Here is a 25,442-nt window from a genome sequence, read left to right as displayed (position 1 = left end):
TGCCATCTATATGACCTGTGGTGTTACATAGGACTGCCGTGCCATCTATATGACCTGTGGTGTTACATAGGACTGCCGGTGCCATCTATATAATGTGTGATGTTACATAGGACTGCAGGTGCCATCTACATGACCCGTGGTGTTACATAGGACTGCAGGTGCCATCTATATGACCTGTGGTGTTACATAGGACTGCATGTGCCATATATATGACCTGTGGTGTTACATAGGACTGCCGGTGCCAGGTACTATTGTTGTTTCTCTCTCCTCCAGGACCTGTGTGCCCCTCTTCTCCGGGGGTCCGTTGTCATCCTGCTGTGGTCGGGGGTCTCTGCGGGGATGACAGGATGGTGACAGGTAGGATCTGGCGCACGTGTCGCTGTCTCTCGGCCTCCGCTTGCTGTCAGTGAATGAGGCCTCTGGTGTCCGGGATCCTGCACTGTCCAGTCCTAAGAAACAATTGTGTCCAGTCTGTGAGCTGCAGCCTGACACAGTGTAACAAACCCTCAGCGGTGACGGCTATCGGAGACATTCTCAGTGTGGCTGCCGGCCGTCTCCACAGCTGCACGACACTGAGTACCCCTTGTGGGTTTCCCTGGTTATGGAGCAGGCTGGAGGGGGTCTCGGCAGGCTGGAGGGGGTCTCGGCAGTCTGGAGGGGGTCTCGGCAATCTGGAGGTGCTGTGCTTCCTCTGCCACACATGACTGCAGCGCGCCGTCACTTTAATAGCAGCCGGAGCGGTAATTACGGCCTGTGACGCAGCGGGGGGCACGCGCTCTGCTCTACTGTATGACGTCCCCCTGTATCGGGGCACACGACTGGTATTGTCTGGGAGAGAGTGGCCGTGTCCATTACCCTGCGTCCCGTCCCTTTAATGCCCCATCCTCCGGCACGTTAATGAGTGCGGGGTCCTGGCTGTACATTGACTGCCGTATACCCCCCTCCATTAATGAGTGACCGCGGGCGGCACTGCCGAGGGGATGATACGGGGTCCTGGTGTTATCCTGGCACATGCTCTGTGCCCCCTATACATCGCTGCTCGCTCGGGGCCCGTTATGGCTGCCCGGGCTCCTCTGCAGATGGAAGTCCCCGTATAACTCTTACACTTACATATAAAACATCACATTTTATTCCAATACATTTAAAATGTCCAAAGTGATTATTACACCAAACAGAAAAACACAGAGCGAGCGCCAGGGAGGTGCCTGACCCTGGACCCTACGCACTGGCGCCCACACTCCTCGGCCGCTCACCCTACACCCTACGCACTGGCCCCCACACTCCTCGGCCGCTCACCCTACATCCTGCGCACTGGCCCCCACACTCCTCGGCCGCTCACCCTACATCCTGCGCACTGGCCCCCACACTCCTCGGCCGCTCACCCTACACCCTGCGCACTGGCCCCCACACTCCTCGGCCGCTCACCCTACATCCTGCGCACTGGCCCCCACACTCTTCGGCCGCTCACCCTACACCCTGCGCACTGGCGCACACACTCCTCGCCCGCTCACCCTACACCCTGCGCACTGGTCCCCACACTCCTCGGCCGCTCACCCTACACCCTGCGCACTGGTCCCCACACTCCTCGGCCGCTCACCCTGCGCACTGGGGCACACACTCCTCGGCCGCTCACCCTACACCCTGCGCACTGGCCCCCACACTCCTCGGCCGCTCACCCTACACCCTGCGCACTGGCCCCCACACTCCTCGGCCGCTCACCCTACACCCTGCGCACTGGCCCCCACACTCCTCGGCCGCTCACCCTACACCCTGCGCACTGGCACCCACACTTCTCGGCCGCTCACCCTGCGCACTGGCAGCCACACTCCTCGGCCGCTCACCCTACACCCTGCGCACTGGCCCCCACACTCCTCGGCCGCTCACCCTACACCCTGCGCACTGGTCCCCACACTCCTCGGCCGCTCACCCTGCGCACTGGGGCACACACTCCTCGGCCGCTCACCCTACACCCTGCGCACTGGCCCCCACACTCCTCGGCCGCTCACCCTACACCCTGCGCACTGGCCCCCACACTCCTCGGCAGCTCACCCTACACCCTGCGCACTGGCCCCCACACTCCTCGGCCGCTCACCCTACACCCTGCGCACTGGCCCCCACACTCCTCGGCCGCTCACCCTACACCCTGCGCACTGGCACCCACACTTCTCGGCCGCTCACCCTACACCCTGCGCACTGGCACCCACACTTCTCGGCCGCTCACCCTACACCCTGCGCACTGGCCCCCACACTCCTCGGCCGCTCACCCTACACCCTGCGCACTGGCCCCCACACTCCTCGGCCGCTCACCCTACACCCTGCGCACTGGCCCCCACACTCCTCGGCCGCTCACCCTACACCCTGCGCACTGGCACCCACACTTCTCGGCCGCTCACCCTGCGCACTGGCAGCCACACTCCTCGGCCGCTCACCCTACACCCTACGCACTGGCCCCCACACTCCTCGGCCGCTCACCCTACACCCTGCGCACTGGCACCCACACTCCTCGGCCGCTCACCCTACACCCTGCGCACCGGCCCCCACACTCCTCGGCTGCTCACCCCGTCTGCCCTGTATGTCTCTGTCAGTGACAGAGGAGTGAAAACAGATAAGCAAAGGGTGAGAAGATGGAACCTGGAGGATTTCGGGTGTGATGAACGCTGTCTGTCATCGCAGGGTGTCACCCTACACCCTGCGCACTGGTCCCCACCAGATAGAATCTATGGATAAACTCTTCTCTGCTGACGCCCAGGAGACATTGCGGGGTCACCACCTCCGGCTGATCAGCCTGCGGGGGGCGCACCCTGGGAACAAGATTCAGGTCTCTATAATTATTCAACTTATCTGCTCCTCTGTGTAAAAGATGCATATCGGAGAGGAGGGGGCTGCTCATATAACAGGGTCAGAAGGACACAGGCAAGGGGGGGTCATGAAAGGAGCAAAGTGATAGAAAAAGACACTACAGTCTATACAGAGCCAAACAAGACACTACAGTCTATACTGGGCAAAACAAGACACTACAGTCTATACTGGAGCCAAACAAGACACTACAGTCTATACGGAGCCAAACAAGACACTACAGTCTATACGGAGCCAAACAAGACACTACAGTCTATACTGGGCAAAACAAGACACTACAGTCTATACTGAGCCAAACAAGACACTACAGTCTATACTGAGCCAAACAAGACACTACAGTCTATACTGGGCAAAACAAGACACTACAGTCTATACTGGGCAAAACAAGACACTACAGTCTATACTGAGCCAAACAAGACACTACAGTCTATACTGAGCCAAACAAGACACTACAGTCTATACGGAGCCAAACAAGACACTACAGTCTATACTGAGCCAAACAAGACACTACAGTCTATACGGAGCCAAACAAGACACTACAGTCTATACGGAGCCAAACAAGACACTACAGTCTATACGGAGCCAAACAAGACACTACAGTCTATACGGAGCCAAACAAGACACTACAGTCTATACGGAGCCAAACAAGACACTACAGTCTATACGGAGCCAAACAAGACACTACAGTCTATACGGAGCCAAACAAGACACTACAGTCTATACGGAGCCAAACAAGACACTACAGTCTATACGGAGCCAAACAAGACACTACAGTCTATACGGAGCCAAACAAGACACTACAGTCTATACGGAGCCAAACAAGACACTACAGTCTATACTGAGCCAAACAAGACACTACAGTCTATACGGAGCCAAACAAGACAATACAGTCTATAGCTTTCTGATGCTCTGCCAGGCCTTCACTGCGGTGGTTTTCAGTTGCTGTTTGTTTGTGGCTTTTCTGTCTGAAGTTTAGTCTTTAACAACTGAAATGCTGCTCAATTGGGGTAAACTCTTCTCTGCGGGGTCACCACCTCCGGCTGATCAGCCTGCGGGGGACGCACCCTGGGAACAAGATTCAGGTCTCCGTAAGTTGAAACATGAAAGATAATTTCTTGGTACCGTGTTCGCCAGTGGATAGAACAATATGTAGAATTGAGAGTCCTCAGTGGTTGATGCCTCTTAATGGCCAACAGAAAAAATGGTGACAAATTGCAGCTTTCCAGACTACACAGGTCCGTTCATCAGGCACAGATTAATGAAGAGACCTGTGTAGTCTCGAAAGCTGCAATTTGTTACCATCTTTTCTGTTGGCCATTAAGAGGCATCAACCACTGAGGACTCTCAATTCTACATATTGTTCCGTAACTATAGACCTCAGGAGGCCGAGATACGTCCCAGATCCAGCCTCTTCCATCCTGAAGATAGGACTGAAGACCATACTCTACGGATCATAGGACATGGTGACGAATGTTCCACAGACATGAGACACTTTCTTTGTAAATCCTGGGGTATCTTAAAAACTGACAATGAAATCTGTGATTTCCTGCCCGAGACCCCGGCTATCACATCTAGAAGGGGCAGATCCATCAGTGACCAATTGGTCCACAGCAACTAGAGTTAGGTCCATATATATTTGGACAGACAACATTTTTCTACTTTTGGTTATTGACTTTACCACAGTGAATTTTAAGCAAACCATTCAGATGCAGTTGAAGTTCAGACTTTCAGCTTTCATTTGAGGGTATCCACATTAAAATTGGATGAAGGGTTTAGGAGTTTCAGCTCCTTGACATGTGCCACCCTGTGACCAAAAGTAATGTCATTCTCAATTAAGCAGATAAAAGGTCTGGAGTTGATTTGAGGTGCGGTGCTGCATTTGGAAGGTTTTGCTGTGAAGTAAACATGCGGTAAAGGAGCTCTCCGTATAGGTGAAACAAGCCATCCTTAAACTGCGAAAACAGAAAAAATCCATCCGAGAAATTGCTACAATATTAGGAGTGGCAAAATCTACAGTTTGGTCCATCCTGAGAAAGAAAGAAAGCACTGGTGAACTCATCAATGCAAAAAGACCTGGGCGCCCACGGAAGACAACAGTGGTGGATGATCGCAGAATAATCTCCATGGTGAAGAGAAACCCCTTCACAACAGCCAACCAAGTGACCAACACTCTCCAGGAGGTCGGCGTATCAATATCCAAATCTACCATAAAGAGAAGACTGCATGAAAGTAACTACAGAGGGTTCACTGCACGGTGCAGCCACTCATAAGCATCAAGAAGAAAAAGGCTAAAAAACATCTAAAGAAGCCGCACAGTTCTGGAAGAACATTGTATGGAGAGATGGAACCAAGATCAACCTCTACCAGAATGATGGAAAGAGAAAAGTATAGCGAAGGCGCGGTACAGCTCATGATCCAAAGCACCACATCATCTGTAACACACGGCGGAGGCAGTGTGATGGCGCGGGCATGCATAAACCCGGCGGAGGCAGTGTGATGGCGCGGGCATGCATAAACCCGGCGAAGGCAGTGTGGCGCGGGCATGCATAAACCCAGCGGAGGCAGTGTGATGGCTTGGGCATGCATAAACCCGGCGGAGGCAGTGTGATGGCGCGGGCATGCATAAACCCGGCGGAGGCAGTGTGATGGCGCGGGCATGCATAAACCCGGCGGAGGCAGAGTGATGGCGCGGGCATGCATAAACCCAGCGGAGGCAGTGTGATGGCGCGGGCATGCATAAACCCGGCGGAGGCAGTGTGATGGCGCGGGCATGCATAAACCCGGCGAAGGCAGTGTGATGGCGCGGGCATGCATAAACCCAGCGGAGGCAGTGTGATGGCGCGGGCATGCATGGCTGCCAGTGGCACTGGGTCACTAGTGTTTATTGATGATGTGACACAGGACAGAAGCAGCCAAATGAATTCTGAGGTCTTCAGAGCCGCCATACTGTGTGCTCAGATCCAGCCAAATGCAGCCAAACTGATTGGTCGTCGTTTCATACTACAGATGGACAATGACCCAAAACATAAAGCCAAAGTAACCCAGGAGTTTATTAAAGCAAAGACGTGGAATATTCTGGAATGGCCAAGTCAGTCACCTGATCTCAATCCAATTGAGCAGCATTTCACTTGTTAAAGACTAAACTTCAGACAGAAAGGCCACAAACAACCAGCAACTGAAAACCACCGCAGTGAAGTCCTGGCAGAGCATCAAAAAGCTATAGACTGTAGTGTCTTGTTTGGCTCCGTATAGACTGTAGTGTCTTGTTTGGCTCCGTATAGACTGTAGTGTCTTGTTTGGCTCCGTATAGACTGTAGTGTCTTGTTTGGCTCCGTATAGACTGTAGTGTCTTGTTTTGCTCAGTATAGACTGTAGTGTCTTGTTTGGCTCAGTATAGACTGTAGTGTCTTGTTTGGCTCCGTATAGACTGTAGTGTCTTGTTTGGCTCCGTATAGACTGTAATGTCTTGTTTGGCTCCGTATAGACTGTAGTGTCTTGTTTTGCCCAGTATAGACTGTAGTGTCTTGTTTGGCTCCGTATAGACTGTAGTGTCTTGTTTGGCTCCGTATAGACTGTAGTGTCTTGTTTTGCCCAGTATAGACTGTAGTGTCTTGTTTGGCTCAGTATAGACTGTAGTGTCTTGTTTGGCTCCGTATAGACTGTAGTGACTTGTTTGGCTCAGTATAGACTGTAGTGTCTTGTTTGGCTCCGTATAGACTGTAGTGACTTGTTTTGCTCCAGTATAGACTGTAGTGTCTTGTTTGGCTCCGTATAGACTGTAGTGTCTTGTTTGGCTCCGTATAGACTGTAGTGTCTTGTTTTGCTCCAGTATAGACTGTAGTGTCTTGTTTGGCTCAGTATAGACTGTAGTGTCTTGTTTTGCCCAGTATAGACTGTAGTGTCTTGTTTGGCTCAGTATAGACTGTAGTGTCTTGTTTGGCTCCGTATAGACTGTAGTGACTTGTTTTGCTCCCGTATAGACTGTAGTGTCTTGTTTGGCTCCGTATAGACTGTAGTGTCTTTTTCTATCACTTTGCTCCTTTCATGACCCCCCCTTGCCTGTGTCCTTCTGACCCTGTTATATGAGCAGCCCCCTCCTCTCCGATATGCATCTTTTACACAGAGGAGCAGATAAGTTGAATAATTATAGAGACCTGAATCTTGTTCCCAGGGTGCGTCCCCCCGCAGGCTGATCAGCCGGAGGTGGTGACCCCGCAATGTCTCCTGGGCGTCAGCAGAGAAGAGTTTATCCATAGATTCTATCTGGTAAATGACAGACAGCGTTCATCACACCCGAAATCCTCCAGGTTCCATCTTCTCACCGTTTGTTTATCTGTTTTCACTCCTCTGTCACTGACAGAGACATACAGGGCAGACGGGGTGAGCGGCCGAGGAGTGTGTGCGCAGGGTGTAGGGTGAGCGGCCGAGGAGTGTGTGCGCCAGTGCGCAGGGTGTAGGGTGAGCGGCCGAGGAGTGTGGGGGCCAGTGCGCAGGGTGTAGGGTGAGCGGCCGAGGAGTGTGGGGGCCAGGGTGTAGGGTGTAGGGTGAGCGGCCGAGGAGTGTGTGCGCCAGTGCGCAGGGTGTAGGGTGAGCGGCCGAGGAGTGTGGGGGCCAGTGCGCAGGGTGTAGGGTGAGCGGCCGAGGAGTGTGGGGGCCAGTGCGCAGGGTGTAGGGTGAGCGGCCGAGGAGTGTGGGGGCCAGTGCGCAGGGTGTAGGGTGAGCGGCCGAGGAGTGTGGGGGCCAGTGCGCAGGGTGTAGGGTGAGCGGCCGAGGAGTGTGGGGGCCAGTGCGCAGGGTGTAGGGTGAGCGGCCGAGGAGTGTGGGGGCCAGTGCGCAGGGTGAGCGGCCGAGAAGTGTGGGGGCCAGTGCGCAGGGTGTAGGGTGAGCGGCCGAGGAGTGTGGGGGCCAGTGCGCAGGGTGTAGGGTGAGCGGCCGAGGAGTGTGGGGGCCAGTGCGCAGGGTGTAGGGTGAGCGGCCGAGGAGTGTGGGGGCCAGTGCGCAGGGTGTAGGGTGAGCGGCCGAGGAGTGTGGGGACCAGTGCGCAGGGTGAGCGGCCGAGGAGTGTGGGGGCCAGTGCGCAGGGTGAGCAGCCGAGGAGTGTGGGGGCCAGTGCGCAGGGTGTAGGGTGAGCGGCCGAGGAGTGTGGGGGCCAGTGCGCAGGGTGAGCGGCCGAGAAGTGTGGGGGCCAGTGCGCAGGGTGAGCAGCCGAGGAGTGTGGGGGCCAGTGCGCAGGGTGTAGGGTGAGCGGCCGAGGAGTGTGGGGGCCAGTGCGCAGGGTGAGCGGCCGAGAAGTGTGGGGGCCAGTGCGCAGGGTGAGCAGCCGAGGAGTGTGGGGGCCAGTGCGCAGGGTGTAGGGTGAGCGGCCGAGGAGTGTGGGGGCCAGTGCGCAGGGTGTAGGGTGAGCGGCCGAGGAGTGTGGGGGCCAGTGCGTAGGGTGAGCGGCCGAGGAGTGTGGGGGCCAGTGCGCAGGGTGTAGGGTGAGCGGCCGAGGAGTGTGGGGGCCAGTGCGCAGGGTGTAGGGTGAGCGGCCGAGGAGTGTGGGGGCCAGTGCGCAGGGTGTAGGGTGAGCGGCCGAGGAGTGTGGGGGCCAGTGCGTAGGGTGAGCGGCCGAGGAGTGTGGGGGCCAGTGCGCAGGGTGTAGGGTGAGCGGCCGAGGAGTGTGGGGGTGACACAGGCTGAGTCCAGGGTCAGGCACCTCCCCGGCTCTCTCTCTCTTTCTGTGTTTTTCGGTTTGGTGTAATAATCACTTTGGACATTTTAAATGTATTGAATTAAAATTTGTTTTTATATTTAAGTATAAGAGTTATACGGCGACTTTAAAAAAAAAAAAAAAAAAAACCCCAACTCCTAATAGTTCATCTTTTGAGAAACTGTGATATAGGGCTCTGCAGACTATCGCACCCTGTGGACCCTATACATCGCTGCTCGCTCGGGGCCGCTGTTGTGGCTGCCTGGGCTCTGCAGACTATTGCACCCTGTGGACCCTATACATCACTGCTCGGTCGGGGCCCCTGTTGTGGATGCCTGGGCTCTGCAGACTATTGCACCCTGTGGCCCCTATACATCACTGCTCGGTCGGGGCCCCTGTTGTGGATGCCTGGGCTCTGCAGACTATTGCACCCTGTGGCCCCTATACATCACTGCTCGGTCGGGGCCCCTGTTGTGGCTGCCTGGGCTCTGCAGACTATTGCACCCTGTGGCCCCTATACATCACTGCTCGGTCGGGGCCCCTGTTGTGGATGCCTGGGCTCTGCAGACTATTGCACCCTGTGGCCCCTATACATCACTGCTCGGTCGGGGCCCCTGTTGTGGATGCCTGGGCTCTGCAGACTATTGCACCCTGTGGCCCCTATACATCACTGCTCGGTCGGGGCCCCTGTTGTGGATGCCTGGGCTCTGCAGACTATTGCACCCTGTGGCCCCTATACATCACTGCTCGGTCGGGGCCCCTGTTGTGGATGCCTGGGCTCTGCAGACTATCGCACTCTCCAGGTTTCCGCTTGCCTTGCAGAGTATTGGATTTCAGCGCTAATCCTGGATTATCTGATATAAGGGGATTATGGCCCCCGGTTTTTATAGTTTTTTTTCAGGAGGTGGCGCCCCCCTCAGGCCGTGTGTGGGCGTGTTAGAGATCGGCTCTGCATTCCTGTAGGAAATCGCTAAACGGGTAACTGCGAGGACGGTGACGTTCTATCCTAGGAGGTGGACACCGCCGTCCATTGCGGTCCCATCGTACTGCTGCCGTCTGGTCGTGGAGGGTTCATCGGACCCCTGACGGCCGGCAGCGTGGCCATTACTGTGCCGGTGTCACCCACGTGTCCTCACCATCTGCCCGTTCAGGGGCTCAGTGCTTGGACCCCTCCGTCTGCCGTCCGTCCCCCCTATGTTCCTGGTCTTTATTGGGCGCCATATTCCTTATCACACAGGGGAAGTGCTGACGTGGCTGATAACAGGGAGCAACAGCTAAGAGGCTGCAGAGTGACGGCTGCTCAGGGATATCTGCTGATAAGCGGCACCAGGGGCGGCACATGGAGGTTTCCCACCTGGGATGAAGGGGTTGTAGTGATGGGTGGAGGCTGCGATATGGGGGGAGATGGGAGGCTGCGATATGGGGGGGGACACGGGAGGCTGCGATGTGGGGAGACACGGGAGGCTGCGATGTGGGGAGACACGGGAGGCTGCGATGTGGGGGGACACGGGAGGCTGTGATCGGGTGAGATGGGAGGCTGTGATCGGGGGGGGGAGATGGGAGGCTGTGATCGGGGGGGGGAGATGGGAGGCTGTGATCGGGGGGGGGAGATGGGAGGCTGTGATCGGGGGGGGGAGATGGGAGGCTGTGATCGGGGTGGGGGAGATGGGAGGCTGTGATCGGGGTGGGGGAGATGGGAGGCTGTGATCGGGGTGGGGGAGATGGGAGGCTGTGATCGGGGGGGGGAGATGGGAGGCTGTGATCGGGGTGGGGGAGATGGGAGGCTGTGATCGGGGTGGGGGAGATGGGAGGCTGTGATCGGGGTGGGGGAGATGGGAGGCTGTGATCGGGGTGGGGGAGATGGGAGGCTGTGATCGGGGGGGGGGAGATGGGAGGCTGTGATCGGGGGGGGGGAGATGGGAGGCTGTGATCGGGGGGGGGGAGATGGGAGGCTGTGATCGGGGGGGGGAGATGGGAGGCTGTGATCGGGGGGGGAGATGGGAGGCTGTGATCGGGGGGGGGAGATGGGAGGCTGTGATCGGGGGGGGGAGATGGGAGGCTGTGATCGGGGGGGGGAGATGGGAGGCTGTGATCGGGGGGGGGAGATGGGAGGCTGTGATCGGGGGGGGAGATGGGAGGCTGTGATCGGGGGGGGGAGATGGGAGGCTGTGATCGGGAGGCTGTGATCGGGGGAGATGGGAGGCTGTGATCGGGGGGGGGGAGATGGGAGGCTGTGATCGGGAGGCTGTGATCGGGGGAGATGGGAGGCTGTGATCGGGGGGGGGAGATGGGAGGCTGTGATCGGGAGGCTGTGATCGGGGGAGATGGGAGGCTGTGATCGGGGGGGGGGAGATGGGAGGCTGTGATCGGGGGGGGGGAGATGGGAGGCTGTGATCGGGGGGGGGAGATGGGAGGCTGTGATCGGGAGGCTGTGATCGGGGGAGATGGGAGGCTGTGATCGGGGGAGATGGGAGGCTGTGATCGGGGGAGATGGGAGGCTGTGATCGGGAGGCTGTGATCGGGGGAGATGGGAGGCTGTGATCGGGGGAGATGGGAGGCTGTGATCGGGGGAGATGGGAGGCTGTGATCGGGAGGCTGTGATCGGGGGAGATGGGAGGCTGTGATCGGGGGGAGACGGGAGGCTGTGATCGGGGGGGATATCGGCGGCTGTGATCGGGGGGAGATGGGAGGCTGTGATCGGGGGGATATTGGCGGCTGTGATCGGGGGGAGATCGGAGGCTGTGATCGGGGGGGGGGGGGAGATGGGAGACAGTCTGTAACTTCTTCCTTCTGACGTCTTGGACTTCAGCCTCGGCTCCTCTCCTCCGGGTGAAGCATTAACCTCTTTATGGCCGGCCCGCTGTCACGTCCTGCCTTGTCTTCACAGGTTCCCGTCATGCGGCGAGTGCTCGGACCTCCCTCGTTCATGGAGAGCGGTGCGGACCCCACCATGCCAGGGACTGATCTGTAGGTGTGGACCCCGCCGTCCGGCCGCCATGCTCTTCTCTACGGTGGATTACGTCATCTTCGCGCTGCTGCTGGTCCTGTCCTCGGCCATCGGACTGTACTATGCCCTGAGCGGGGGGCGGCAGCGCACCACGCAGGAGTTCCTGCTGGCCAACCGCAGCATGGGCTTCTTCCCGGTGGCGCTGTCCCTCCTGGCCACCTTCCAGTCGGCGGTGGCCATTCTGGGGGTCCCTTCGGAGATCTACCGCTTTGGCACAGAGTACTGGTTCCTCGGCTGCTCCTACATCATCGGGCTGCTGATCCCGGCGTACATCTTCATACCCGTCTTCTACCGCCTGCGGCTCACCAGCACCTACGAGGTCAGTTACTAACCGGCGCCTGTCCTGGGGTTACCGGGAAAGCTCCTGCATGGGCTGTCACCCAGCTTTCTCGGTGTCGGGGAGCTGCGCGGTTTCCGCAGTTTTCGGCCCCACGTGGCGTCGGACAGGCCGAAGTCTACAGAGTCCGCGGTGATCACCTGATCGGCTGTGATCGCGGAGTACTGCTCTCTACTGCCCCACGTGGACTCTGGGGTAACTGCACTCCGGCATCCGTTTTACCCTCCTAACAGTGTTTTCTCTTTCGCAGTACCTGGAGTTGCGGTTTAGTAAAACCGTGCGGATCTGCGGCACCGTCACCTTCATATTCCAGATGGTGAGTGCAGACCTCGGCCACAGGAGGCGCCATCATCACCTGTCTCCAGATACGCTGGAACGATGTCATCCTTCACGATTCCGGTCCAAACATTCTGGTCCAAAAAACTTTTAACAGAAAATCACACTTCATAGAACCAAAGTGAAGAAGTGTAAATCAAAACAGGTGGAAATTCTGTATTAATTAATTAAAATAAGAGGCCTCGGGTCAAAAAAGGGGAGGCAGCAAAATACATAATGTAATATGGGAAAAACAAATAAATGATATCAATATGTCCTGAAACCGACGGTATAATGATCCCGCGGTAACAGATGTTAAACCTCAAAGAAAAATGTGAGATAGATTGGCCGAGTGCTATCCAGCAAGTACTAATATACGAGATCCGTCTCCGCAGAAAGTGCCGCAGTCTCCAGGAATCCGGCGGATCTGTGTCCAGCCCCGTGGAGGCGAAATACATTATATACAGATGTTAGCGAACCATCGCCAGGAAACAATACATTGGCATGAATAAACACCACATTCTAGCGATAAGCTGCAGCACGTAGGGTTAATACCATATTACAATTTATGCCGCTGCCTATAGTCACGCAGATAGAAAGGAAAAGGGCTAAATGCTTAACATCATGTACATAATATACAGAGGAGATCCACCCATAGAATCCAGCGTGCCAGCGTATGCAAGTGTAATAAACCACCGAGCAAACTAGTAAGAACCATAGAATCCGGAATATCCGCTGCGTGTCTCTCCCCCGACGCGCGTTTCTTCTATGTTCTTCCGGGGACGTGAATATATGCAGCGGCATAAAGAAGTAGTTGCTTACCGGTAACGGGGTTTCTCCGAGCCCATGACTGCATCACTGAGGAGAAGGGATCTGCCCTAGAGGAACAGGAAACCTACAGATAAAAGGTTGGTAGCTCTCCCTCGCATCAGTTGGTTTCCTGTCCCTGACCGGGAACCTGCAGTTTTGCGGTACCTGAATAAGGACGTCGGGATGAAGAGATTCCAGGTTCTGGCAGCAGGGAGGCCCCTGCCACGGCTGGTGCGGTGTTTGAAGCCACTGAGACCGAGGGTCTTGCAGGTGGGTTGTTGCCCACGACTCCGGAGAGGAGGCAGGGGCTTCCGGGGGGCGCACGTGTGGGCAGTGTGCTCCCTGAAGGTGAAGAAAGATGGCTGCCACTCCGGCAATACCGCGAGGTTTCCGGGTTCCTGGCCGGCGCATGCGCAGCCGAGGCACTCCCCAGTGACGTGACCGCAGGAGAGGGGGATGGACCGGAAGTGAACGCTGGGCGGTAAACTCAAGAGCAAGTGTGCAGACGCTCCCTGCTGTATGCAGTCCCTGTGGATAATGGAGGACCGCGGGGGTGATTGACCCTCACCCTGACAAAACAGTGCAGGGCATAATGTTTGGGGGGGTTAGGAAGAAGAGACGTAACGTTTTCCCCCTGAACGAAAACATCCGGGCCCTAATGAAAAAGGAATGGGAGAAATACTCGTCGATGCCTTCCTTTAGGAGAAAATGCTTCTTTGAGGATGAGGCCCCGAAATTAGATGTTGCAGTGGCCAAAGCTTCTAGGAACATGGTACATTGACAGATCCCTTAGATAAAATGGCCAACACCTTCCTTAAAGGGGCAAGGGAATCGGCAGGGGGTAATCTTGGGCCCGCCATAGCAGCCACCTGTACCTCAAGATCCCTTATGATCTGGGTGGATCAGTTAAGAGAATTAACTGCGAGATGGGGTACCCAGAAGCAAGGTTCTGGAATCCTTTCCTTAAATTCGGGGTGCGGCCGCCTTTGGCTGACCCACCGTGGGGGGCTCACCTGGATGACATGATTACTAAGGAGTGTGGAGAAGCCAAGAGCTATTGGCAGTAGGTCCCTCACTGACACATCTCCAGGATGTTTTACGGGGACGTCACGTTCGGGTGTTTTCAGACAACCAGGTGGTGGTCGCCTATCTGAACCATCAGGGAGAACCAGGTCCCAGACCCTAATGGACACGGCCTCCCAGATTTCAGACACCAATCTTCTGTCCCTTTCCGCAGTGCACATTCGGGGCGTAGAGATCCAGAAGGCAGTTTTTTTTTTGGAGTCGCACTCAGCTGAGACAGGGCAAATGGGTTCTGAAGCAGCCCATTTTCGAGCAGATTGTGGACATGTGGGGGGCCCCAGTCATAGATCTGTTTGCCAATGTCAACAGCAGGAAAGTGGAAACTTCGTTCTCTAGATCCCAGTGGGAATCCCCAGGCCCTAGATGCCTTCATGAATTCATGGAATCGGAACCTAGCATATGCCTTCCTCATTCCATTCCATTGTCCTCATTCCATTCCATTGTCCTCATTCCATTCCATTGTCCTTATTCCAGTGGTTCTACGAAAGGTCAAGGAGACCAAGTCGAGACTAATGGCTCCCTTCTGGCCAAAAAGGCCTTGGTTCTTCAGTTAGTAGTGCGTTCACGTATAGTCACGGTGTTTTTTCTGATAAGCTGTACGATAGTAGATTTTTATTTATTTTTTTTTTTTTGTCGTTAACCTAGAAGCCCTCCGATGCTCTGTAAACCAACTAATGCAAGGGAGAGGTACCGCCCTTTTTATCTGTAGGTTTCCTGTCCTTGAAGGGCTGATCCCCTCTCTCCGTGGTGCCGTCATGGGCTCCGAGAAATCCCGTTACCGGTAAGTAACTACGTCTTATTGCCACTTCATATATTGACGTCCCCGGAAGAACATAGGAGAAACGCGCGTCGGGGAAGAGATGCAGCGGATATTCCGGCTCCTGGTTCTTACTAGGTAAATTCTGACCATGTGCCCGGTGGTTTACTACACTCACATACGCTGGATTCTATGGGTGGATCTCCTCCATACATTATGTATATGATGTTAAGCATTTAGCCCTTTTCCTTTCTATCTACGTGAATATATGCCGCGGCATAAATCGTAATATGGAATTAACCCTATGTGCTGCAGCTTATTGCTAGAACTAGATGGCGGCCCGATTCTAACGCATCGGGTATTCTAGAATATGTATGTACGTCATGCTGTGAATTCCGCGCCAATATCGCTGATTGGTCGCGCCCGGCTGGCCGATCAGTGAAGCGTCGTTCAAATCTGGCGCCAATTCGCGGCCGGACTGCGCCTGTCGCTGATTGGCCACGACCAGTCAGCGACTTGGGATTTCCGTGACAGACCGACGGAAAGATGGAAGTGCCCCTTAGACGATTATATAGTAGATGTGCCGTTTATTCAGGACACTTGTTTCCTGGCGATGGTTCGCTAACATCTGTATATAATGTATTCCGCCTCCACGGGTCTGGACACAGATCCGCCGGATTCCTGGAGACTGCGGCACTTTCTGGCACCGACTGTGACCTGCGGAGACGGATCTCGTATATTATTATTGCTGGATCACATTCCACCAATCTAGCTCACATTTCCCTCTGTGGTTTAACATCTGACACCGGATCATTATACAGTTGGTTTCAATGACAGTGATATCATTTATTTGTTTTTTCATATTTCATTATGTATTTTGGTGCGTCCCCTTTTTGTGACACGAGGCCTCTTGTTTTAATTGGTTTTCTGTGATTAGTAATTAATTATTACCCATTTTCATACACACTTCTTGACTTTGGATTTCATCCAGGGTTTGGTTCAAATATGTGATCTTTCAGTACAGTGCCCCTCTATATACACAGCCCCATCCTGCAGTACACTGCTCCTCTCAGCCCCTCTATATACACAGCCCCATCCTGCAGTACACTGCTCCTCTCAGCCCCTCTATATACACAGCCCCATCCTGCAGTACACTGCTCCCCTCAGCCCCTCTATATACACAGCCCCATCCTGCAGTACACTGCTCCTCTCAGCCCCTCTATATACACAGCCCCATCCTGCAGTACACTGCTCCTCTCAGCCCCTCTATATACACAGCCCCATCCTGCAGTACACTGCTCCTCTCAGCCCCTCTATATACACAGCCCCATCCTGCAGTACACTGCTCCCCTCAGCCCCTCTATATACACAGCCCCATCCTGCAGTACACTGCTCCTCTCAGCCCCTCTATATACACAGCCCCATCCTGCAGTACACTGCTCCTCTCAGCCCCTCTATATACACAGCCCCATCCTGCAGTACACTGCTCCTCTCAGCCCCTCTATATACACAGCCCCATCCTGCAGTACACTGCTCCTCTCAGCCCCTGTATATACACAGCCCCAACCTGCAGTACACTGCTCCTCTCAGCCCCTCTATATACACAGCCCCATCCTGCAGTACACTGCTCCCCTCAGCCCCTCTATATACACAGCCCCATCCTGCAGTACACTGCTCCTCTCAGCCCCTCTATATACACAGCCCCATCCTGCAGTACACTGCTCCTCTCAGCCCCTCTATATACACAGCCCCATCCTGCAGTACACTGCTCCTCTCAGCCCCTCTATATACACAGCCCCATCCTGCAGTACACTGCTCCTCTCAGCCCCTCTATATACACAGCCCCAACCTGCAGTACACTGCTCCTCTCAGCCCCTCTATATACACAGCCCCATCCTGCAGTACACTGCTCCCCTCAGCCCCTCTATATACACAGCCCCATCCTGCAGTACACTGCTCCTCTCAGCCCCTCTATATACACAGCCCCATCCTGCAGTACACTGCTCCACTCTGCTCTATATACACTGCTCCACTCTGCTCTATATACACTGCTCCTCTCAGCCCCTCTATATACACAGCCCCATCCTGCAGTACACTGCTCCTCTCAGCCCCTCTATATACACAGCCCCATCCTGCAGTACACTGCTCCTCTCAGCCCCTCTATATACACAGCCCCATCCTGCAGTACACTGCTCCTCTCAGCCCCTGTATATACACAGCCCCAACCTGCAGTACACTGCTCCTCTCAGCCCCTCTATATACACAGCCCCATCCTGCAGTACACTGCTCCCCTCAGCCCCTCTATATACACAGCCCCATCCTGCAGTACACTGCTCCTCTCAGCCCCTCTATATACACAGCCCCATCCTGCAGTACACTGCTCCTCTCAGCCCCTCTATATACACAGCCCCATCCTGCAGTACACTGCTCCTCTCAGCCCCTCTATATACACAGCCCCATCCTGCAGTACACTGCTCCTCTCAGCCCCTCTATATACACAGCCCCATCCTGCAGTACACTGCTCCTCTCAGCCCCTCTATATACACAGCCCCAACCTGCAGTACACTGCTCCTCTCAGCCCCTCTATATACACAGCCCCATCCTGCAGTACACTGCTCCCCTCAGCCCCTCTATATACACAGCCCCATCCTGCAGTACACTGCTCCTCTCAGCCCCTCTATATACACAGCCCCATCCTGCAGTACACTGCTCCACTCTGCTCTATATACACTGCTCCACTCTGCTCTATATACACTGCTCCTCTCAGCCCCTCTATATACACAGCCCCATCCTGCAGTACACTGCTCCTCTCAGCCCCTCTATATACACAGCCCCATCCTGCAGTACACTGCTCCTCTCAGCCCCTCTATATACACAGCCCCATCCTGCAGTGCACTGCTCCTCTCAGCCCCTCTATATACACAGCCCCATCCTGCAGTACACCACCACTTATGTCGTTGCATATTTTGGGCCGCGCGCTCGGGTCTGGACACCACATGAGCTGTATATCCAGAGTAACGTCACGGCCCCAGGAGAAGCTCACGGGATTTTAGATGGTGGCAGAATTTTTAACGTCTATTATAAGCCCGTATGACAAATAATCAAACATCCGGGACCACCCCGTAATCTCCTCACTGCGGGCTATTGTGTAAGGTCCAGGCTGTGGTGACATCATGACAACACTTCCTGCTCAGTTTTCATTGAGACTATGGGGAGGAATTACGGAGCAGATTTTCTCCAGTTTTTATGCCGAGGTCAGCGATTGTCTAATGTGTAGTAAGAGGTACAAGAAAGAAGCTGTCCGCCGCGGTGACTCCGCCCATGGCCACGGTGACTCCGCCCATGGCCACGGTGGCTCCGCCCATGGCCACGGTGACTCTGCCCATGGCCACGCCCTCTTGACTCACAATTTGGGCTACTCTGAGACGTGGGGGCACATGTCCCTATGACAACACTGACTGCTCCTGAGCCAGGGATGGTCCAGTGATGTATTCAGTTTATAGCCAGGGACGGCTGTGGGGGTCTTGGTGGGTCACATGGTTTCTGCTTCAGATGTTGCATTGTAGTCTCCTTAATGCGCCGTTGCACATGACCTTCAGTACACTAAACGGAGGAGTCATTGCTGTCTCCTAGAAAACATTAACCTGTGACATGCTGCAGATTTTGTGCTGATGATGCACGCTGAGCTCTGCGTTACCGTGACTGACCTGTGCTCCTCCGCTCTCCGCAGGTGATCTACATGGGGGTGGCCCTGTACGCGCCGGCTCTGGCCTTCAGTGCAGGTAACCGTTCTCCATCTCCTTTCCACCATGTGAGGCCCAGGCACCGGGGGGTGGGACAGGGTGCGTTGGGTGATGGGGCGCGGCCCCTCATGGTCAGCCTGGGGTACCCATTGCAGTTTGGCTATGACTTTGTTCCCTGCCCCGTGCGTCCTTGGTTATTCCACACGTCCCCTTTCTTATGTGTTCTCTTCTTGTGGTTGCAGTGACCGGCTTCAGCCTCTGGGGGGTGGTATTGACCATGGGCCTGGTCTGCACCCTGTACACCACCCTGGTAAGCTCCCTGCGCCTCCGCTGCGGTTTCTGGCATGCACCGGTGCGCTGTCACTGCTCGCCTCGCGCCTGTGCCGGGATAGTTTGGTGTTAGTCCTGCTGAGCTGGTGGGGTCCTCGGCTGTCAGATGAGACGCTGCATCTACTGGGGCCGCCGATCTCCGGACTGCCTGGTGTCTGCACGGCGTAACAACGACAGGGTCCTAGAAGACCCCGCTCTGTCCCTGCCCCCGTCAGTCAGTGACCATCACCTCCTCTCCATACAGGGTGGGCTGAAGGCGGTCATATGGACAGACGTCATCCAGACCCTGGTGATGTTCGCGGGGCAGCTGGCGGTCATCATCATCGGCACGGTCAAGGTGGGCAGCATCCAGGAGGTGTGGGACATCGCCCTGCAGAATAACAAGATCTCCGGCATCAAGTGAGTTCTGTCCTCCGCACTGACACACTGTAACGACACGCACGACCGGTCACTGATGGGACGGCGTGCGTGCTGCTGTCAGGAGGGACGGGGTAGATGGACGAGACTCCCGGCCGTCACATAGAGGTGTGTATGGTGGCAGAGCGCCCCCTACAGGCTGCGGTCAGAACTGCGGAGTGCTGACTATTGGGGGCGCTGTGTGAGGTCACACCGGAGCTAGGAGAAATCAATAGCCAACACCCCGGTCTGGAGAAGAAGGTCCATCCATCAGAGGCTCTGACAACCCACATGGACACGAGTGGTCAGCAGAATGGAGACGTTCATCCGAGCCGACGCTCACTGATTTGTACCGTTCTTATTGTAGCTTTAACCCGGACCCGTTTGAGCGCCATTCTATATGGTCTCTGGGCATCGGAGGCATTTTCCTAATGTTGTCCTTGTACGGGGTGAACCAGGCGCAAGTGCAACGATACCTCAGCTCCAAAACAGAGAAGGAGGCCATACTGTAAGTAGAAATGGCTCTGAGCAAACTCCAGAGCTGCGCTCACTATTCTGCTGGTGCAGTCACTGTGTACATACATTACATTACTGATCCTGAGTTACATCCTGTATTATACCCCAGAGCTGCACTCACTATTCTGCTGGTGCAGTCACTGTGTACATACATTACATTACTGATCCTGAGTTACATCCTGTATTATACTCCAGAGCTGCGCTCACTATTCTGCTAGTGCAGTCACTGTGTACATACATTACATTACTGATCCTGAGTTACATCCTGTATTATACTCCAGAGCTGCACTCACTATTCTGCTGGTGCAGTCACTGTGTACATACATTACATTACTGATCCTGAGTTACATCCTGTATTATACTCCAGAGCTGCGCTCACTATTCTGCTAGTGCAGTCACTGTGTACATACATTACATTACTGATCCTGAGTTACATCCTGTATTATACCCCAGAGCTGCACTCACTATTCTGCTAGTGCAGTCACTGTGTACATACATTACATTACTGATCCTGAGTTACATCCTGTATTATACTCCAGAGCTGCACTCACTATTCTGCTAGTGCAGTCACTGTGTACATACATTACATTACTGAAGTAAGACAGGCAATTAACAGTAAAAAGAAAGCATTTGCACTACTAAAGCAGGATGGCACCATTGAAGCTCTAAAAAACTATAGGGAGAAAAATACTTTATCTAAAAAACTAATTAAAGCTGCCAAAAAGGAAACAGAGAAGCACATTGCTAAGGAGAGTAAAACTAATCCCAAACTGTTCTTCAACTATATCAATAGTAAAAGAATAAAAACTGAAAATGTAGGCCCCTTAAAAAATAGTGAGGAAAGAATGGTTGTAGATGACGAGGAAAAAGCTAACATATTAAACACCTTCTTCTCCACGGTATTCACGGTGGAAAATGAAATGCTAGGTGAAATCCCAAGAAACAATGAAAACCCTATATTAAGGGTCACCAATCTAACCCAAGAAGAGGTGCGAAACCGGCTAAATAAGATTAAAATAGATAAATCTCCGGGTCCGGATGGCATACACCCACGAGTACTAAGAGAACTAAGTAATGTAATAGATAAACCATTATTTCTTATTTTTAGGGACTCTATAGCGACAGGGTCTGTTCCGCAGGACTGGCGCATAGCAAATGTGGTGCCAATATTCAAAAAGGGCTCTAAAAGTGAACCTGGAAATTATAGGCCAGTAAGTCTAACCTCTATTGTTGGTAAAATATTTGAAGGGTTTCTGAGGGATGTTATTCTGGATTATCTCAATGAGAATAACTGTTTAACTCCATATCAGCATGGGTTTATGAGAAATCGCTCCTGTCAAACCAATCTAATCAGTTTTTATGAAGAGGTAAGCTATAGGCTGGACCACGGTGAGTCATTGGACGTGGTATATCTCGATTTTTCCAAAGCGTTTGATACCGTGCCGCACAAGAGGTTGGTACACAAAATGAGAATGCTTGGTCTGGGGGAAAATGTGTGTAAATGGGTTAGTAACTGGCTTAGTGATAGAAAGCAGAGGGTGGTTATAAATGGTATAGTCTCTAACTGGGTCGCTGTGACCAGTGGGGTACCGCAGGGGTCAGTATTGGGACCTGTTCTCTTCAACATATTCATTAATGATCTGGTAGAAGGTTTACACAGTAAAATATCGATATTTGCAGATGATACAAAACTATGTAAAGCAGTTAATACAAGAGAAGATAGTATTCTGCTACAGATGGATCTGGATAAGTTGGAAACTTGGGCTGAAAGGTGGCAGATGAGGTTTAACAATGATAAATGTAAGGTTATACACATGGGAAGAAGGAATCAATGTCACCATTACACACTGAACGGGAAACCACTGGGTAAATCTGACAGGGAGAAGGACTTGGGGATCCTAGTTAATGATAAACTTACCTGGAGCAGCCAGTGCCAGGCAGCAGCTGCCAAGGCAAACAGGATCATGGGGTGCATTAAAAGAGGTCTGGATACACATGATGAGAGCATTATACTGCCTCTGTACAAATCCCTAGTTAGACCGCACATGGAGTACTGTGTCCAGTTTTGGGCACCGGTGCTCAGGAAGGATATAATGGAACTAGAGAGAGTACAAAGGAGGGCAACAAAATTAATAAAGGGGATGGGAGAACTACAATACCCAGATAGATTAGCGAAATTAGGATTATTTAGTCTAGAAAAAAGACGACTGAGGGGCGATCTAATAACCATGTATAAGTATATAAGGGGACAATACAAATATCTCGCTGAGGATCTGTTTATACCAAGGAAGGTGACGGGCACAAGGGGGCATTCTTTGCGTCTGGAGGAGAGAAGGTTTTTCCACCAACATAGAAGAGGATTCTTTACTGTTAGGGCAGTGAGAATCTGGAATTGCTTGCCTGAGGAGGTGGTGATGGCGAACTCAGTCGAGGGGTTCAAGAGAGGCCTGGATGTCTTCCTGGAGCAGAACAATATTGTATCATACAATTATTAGGTTCTGTAGAAGGACGTAGATCTGGGTACTTATTATGATGGAATATAGGCTGAACTGGATGGACAAATGTCTTTTTTCGGCCTTACTAACTATGTTACTATATGTACTATGATCCTGAGTTACATCCTGTATTATACTCCAGAGCTGCACTCACTATTCTGCTAGTGCAGTCACTGTGTACATACATTACATTACTGATCCTGAGTTACATCCTGTATTATACTCCAGAGCTGCGCTCACTATTCTGCTAGTGCAGTCACTGTGTACATACATTACATTACTGATCCTGAGTTACATCCTGTATTATACTCCAGAGCTGCACTCACTATTCTGCTAGTGCAGTCACTGTGTACATACATTACATTACTGATCCTGAGTTACATCCTGTATTATACTCCAGAGCTGCGCTCACTATTCTGCTAGTGCAGTCACTGTGTACATACATTACATTACTGATCCTGAGTTACATCCTGTATTATACCCCAGAGCTGCACTCACTATTCTGCTGGTGCAGTCACTGTGTACATACATTACATTACTGATCCTGAGTTACATCCTGTATTATACCCCAGAGCTGCACTCACTATTCTGCTGGTCATGTAGGGTCCCGGCCCCCTGATCTCTGGCCTCCTCCCTGCAGGTCCTGTTACGTGGTGTTCCCCTGCCAGCAGGTGGTCCTGGCTCTGGGGTGCCTCACCGGACTGGTGATGTTCGCCTATTACCAGAAGCACGAGATCCAGAACCCAGAGATGATCGCCGTCTCTGACCAGGTGAGCCCGCCCTGCCGCCCCACTATGGTGGTCTCTGCATGCTGCATGTATCCTGCGGCGGATGGGAGCATTCATCAGCCGCTGCTGCGCTGTAAATAAATAAATTTTTTAAAAAACCGGCGTGGGTTCCCTTTTATTTTCTACAACCATCCAGACAAAACCCTCAACCAACCTTGCTGAATCAGACAGCTATCAAGAATAGAGGGGTCCCCATGCCATATTTTTTTTAAAATTATGTAGAGTCCCCCCATTTTTGACAACCAGCCTTGCTAAAGCAGACAGCTGGGGGCTGCTATTCCCTGGCTGGTAAGTGGCCATGAATATTGACCCCCTCCCCCCAGCCTAAAAAAACAGCAGCTCGCAGCTGCCCAGCAAAGGCGCATCTATTAGATGCACCAATTCTGGCACTTAGCCTCGCTCTTCCCACTTGCCCTGTAACGGTGGCAAGTGGAGTTAATATTTGTGGGGTTGATGTCACCTTTTTATTGTCTGGTGACATCAAGCCCCCGAGGTTAGTAATGGAGAATCTTCTATAAGACACCTATCCATTACTAACCCCACAGTCACATTGTAAGTAAACACAGACGCCAAGAATAAAGTGCTTTAATTGAAAAAAATGACAGACACCGTTAATCTTCTAAATTAAACCATACTTACAACCTCACCTAATTCCACCGAAACCCTCGATCTCCAGTAATAAAAAAAAAAAAAATATTCCTCACCTGTCCGTCGTTCTGTCCCACGACGTAATCCATGTCTGGAGGGAAAAACAGTTTTCTACCTGGACGGTGCCAAGATGCGACCGTCCATGCTCCGCACCCCAGTGACTGGCGGTGATGCCATTGAGGTTCCGTCTGGTCACTGTGCTAGTGGGAATCTCATCGAGGTCACGGCTGGACGGAGCCTCAGTGACTGTAGGTACCCTCGATGACGTCACTGAGGCTGCGCTCGTAGCAGTTCATTCACCAGTGGTTCTCAGCCTGGACGGTCGCATCTTGGCACCATCCCGGATTACTGCATGGGGCAGAATGATGGACAAGTGTGGGATATTGTTGTTTTATTGTTTTTGGTTTATTACAGGAGATCGAGGGCTTCGGTGGAATTAGGCGAGGTCGTAAGTATGGTTTAATTGAGATTAATAAAGGAGTCTGTCATTTTTTTCAATTAAAGGACTTTAGTCTTGGTGTCCGTTTTCATAAAATGTGACTATAGGGTTAACAATGGGGGCGTCTTATAGATGCCTCTCCATTACTAACCTCGGGGCTTGATGTCACCGGAGAATACAAAGGTGACATCAACCCCACAAATATGAACCCCACTTGCCAACGCTACAGGGCAAGTGCGAAGAGCCCGGCAAAGCGACATAAATGGTGCAGCTAGTTGATGTACTTTTTCTGGGCAGCTGCGGGTTGCTATTTTTAGGGGGGGGGGCAATATCTATGGCCTTTACCAGCCTGAGAATACCAGCCCCCTGTCTGCTTTTGCAAGGCTGGTTATCAAAAATGGGGAGGGATTGGGACCCCACGCCATTTTTTTATTTAAATTATTTATTGAAATATTTTTAAAAAATTCGGCGTGGGGACCCCTCTATTCTTGATAACTAGCCTTGCTTACAGCTGAGGGTTGCAACCCCCAACTGTGAGTTTTGCCTGGCTGGTTATCAAAAATGAGGGGAACCCACTCCTTTTTTTTTATTATTATTTACAGCGCAGGCGCCTGTTTGATGAATGCTCCCATCCTCCGCTCCTGCTCTCACTGTTATTAGCAGGTGTAGGCTGATGGGAGCAGTAGTCCCATCAGCTGACACCAGTGACAGTAGATGAACTTTATACCTCTGATCACAGCTGCTGGCTCATGCTGTCCTTTGACAGTGTGGGAACTGCGGCTCTGTGACCGGCGGGGATGATTTCACCGCTGTTCAGAAGCGGTGTTTGCCGCGCTGCCATGCACATGACGCCCAGTTTTGAGGCAGCCAAACCCGAGCAGTAACACGGACATCCTGGTGAAGTCCATGTTCTGTGTCCGTGCCCAAACAGTAGGTGTTCAGTACAGACGCCGAACTTTACTGTTCGAGTTCACCCATCTCTAATCCCTAGTTCTCTGCGTGGGGAGGAAGATGTAAAATATAAACGGAATCTGTGCAGTGAATGTTGGGAGTAGTGATCCCTATTGTGAGGGAGGGGCAGAGTTATTGTCGGTGGTGACTGGTCCTGTGCTCCCCCGATGTAGATGGTGTTGTACTTCGTCATGGACGTCCTGCACGACTTCCCCGGTCTTCCAGGACTGTTTGTGGCCTGTCTGTTCAGCGGAGCCCTCAGGTGAGTACGGCTGGGTGTGG

The 25,442-nt window shown here is 53.1% G+C and overlaps 1 protein-coding gene across 5 annotated transcripts in view; it reads left to right on the top strand.

The window, feature by feature from the left end:
* SLC5A6 (solute carrier family 5 member 6) overlaps nucleotides 1-25,442 on the top strand; it is a 46,503-nt gene that overhangs the window by 6,578 nt on the left and 14,483 nt on the right. For all 5 annotated transcript variants that reach the window (XM_069728511.1, XM_069728507.1, XM_069728510.1 and 2 more), the window contains exons 2-10: nucleotides 274-357; nucleotides 11,433-11,871; nucleotides 12,140-12,205; nucleotides 18,585-18,636; nucleotides 18,840-18,907; nucleotides 19,172-19,326; nucleotides 19,691-19,831; nucleotides 22,975-23,104; nucleotides 25,334-25,422. In XM_069728511.1, coding sequence (XP_069584612.1) covers nucleotides 11,542-11,871; nucleotides 12,140-12,205; nucleotides 18,585-18,636; nucleotides 18,840-18,907; nucleotides 19,172-19,326; nucleotides 19,691-19,831; nucleotides 22,975-23,104; nucleotides 25,334-25,422 — 1,031 coding nt within the window. In that variant the 5' untranslated portion in view covers nucleotides 274-357; nucleotides 11,433-11,541. The remainder of the gene's footprint in view (nucleotides 1-273; nucleotides 358-11,432; nucleotides 11,872-12,139; nucleotides 12,206-18,584; nucleotides 18,637-18,839; nucleotides 18,908-19,171; nucleotides 19,327-19,690; nucleotides 19,832-22,974; nucleotides 23,105-25,333; nucleotides 25,423-25,442) is intronic.

This window comes from Ranitomeya imitator, chromosome 5, assembly GCF_032444005.1.
Source record: "Ranitomeya imitator isolate aRanImi1 chromosome 5, aRanImi1.pri, whole genome shotgun sequence".
In the NCBI taxonomy this organism is placed as follows: Eukaryota; Metazoa; Chordata; class Amphibia; order Anura; family Dendrobatidae; genus Ranitomeya; species Ranitomeya imitator.
The sequence above is the reverse complement of the archived record's forward strand: the minus strand, read 5'-3'. Positions and strand labels throughout refer to the sequence as shown.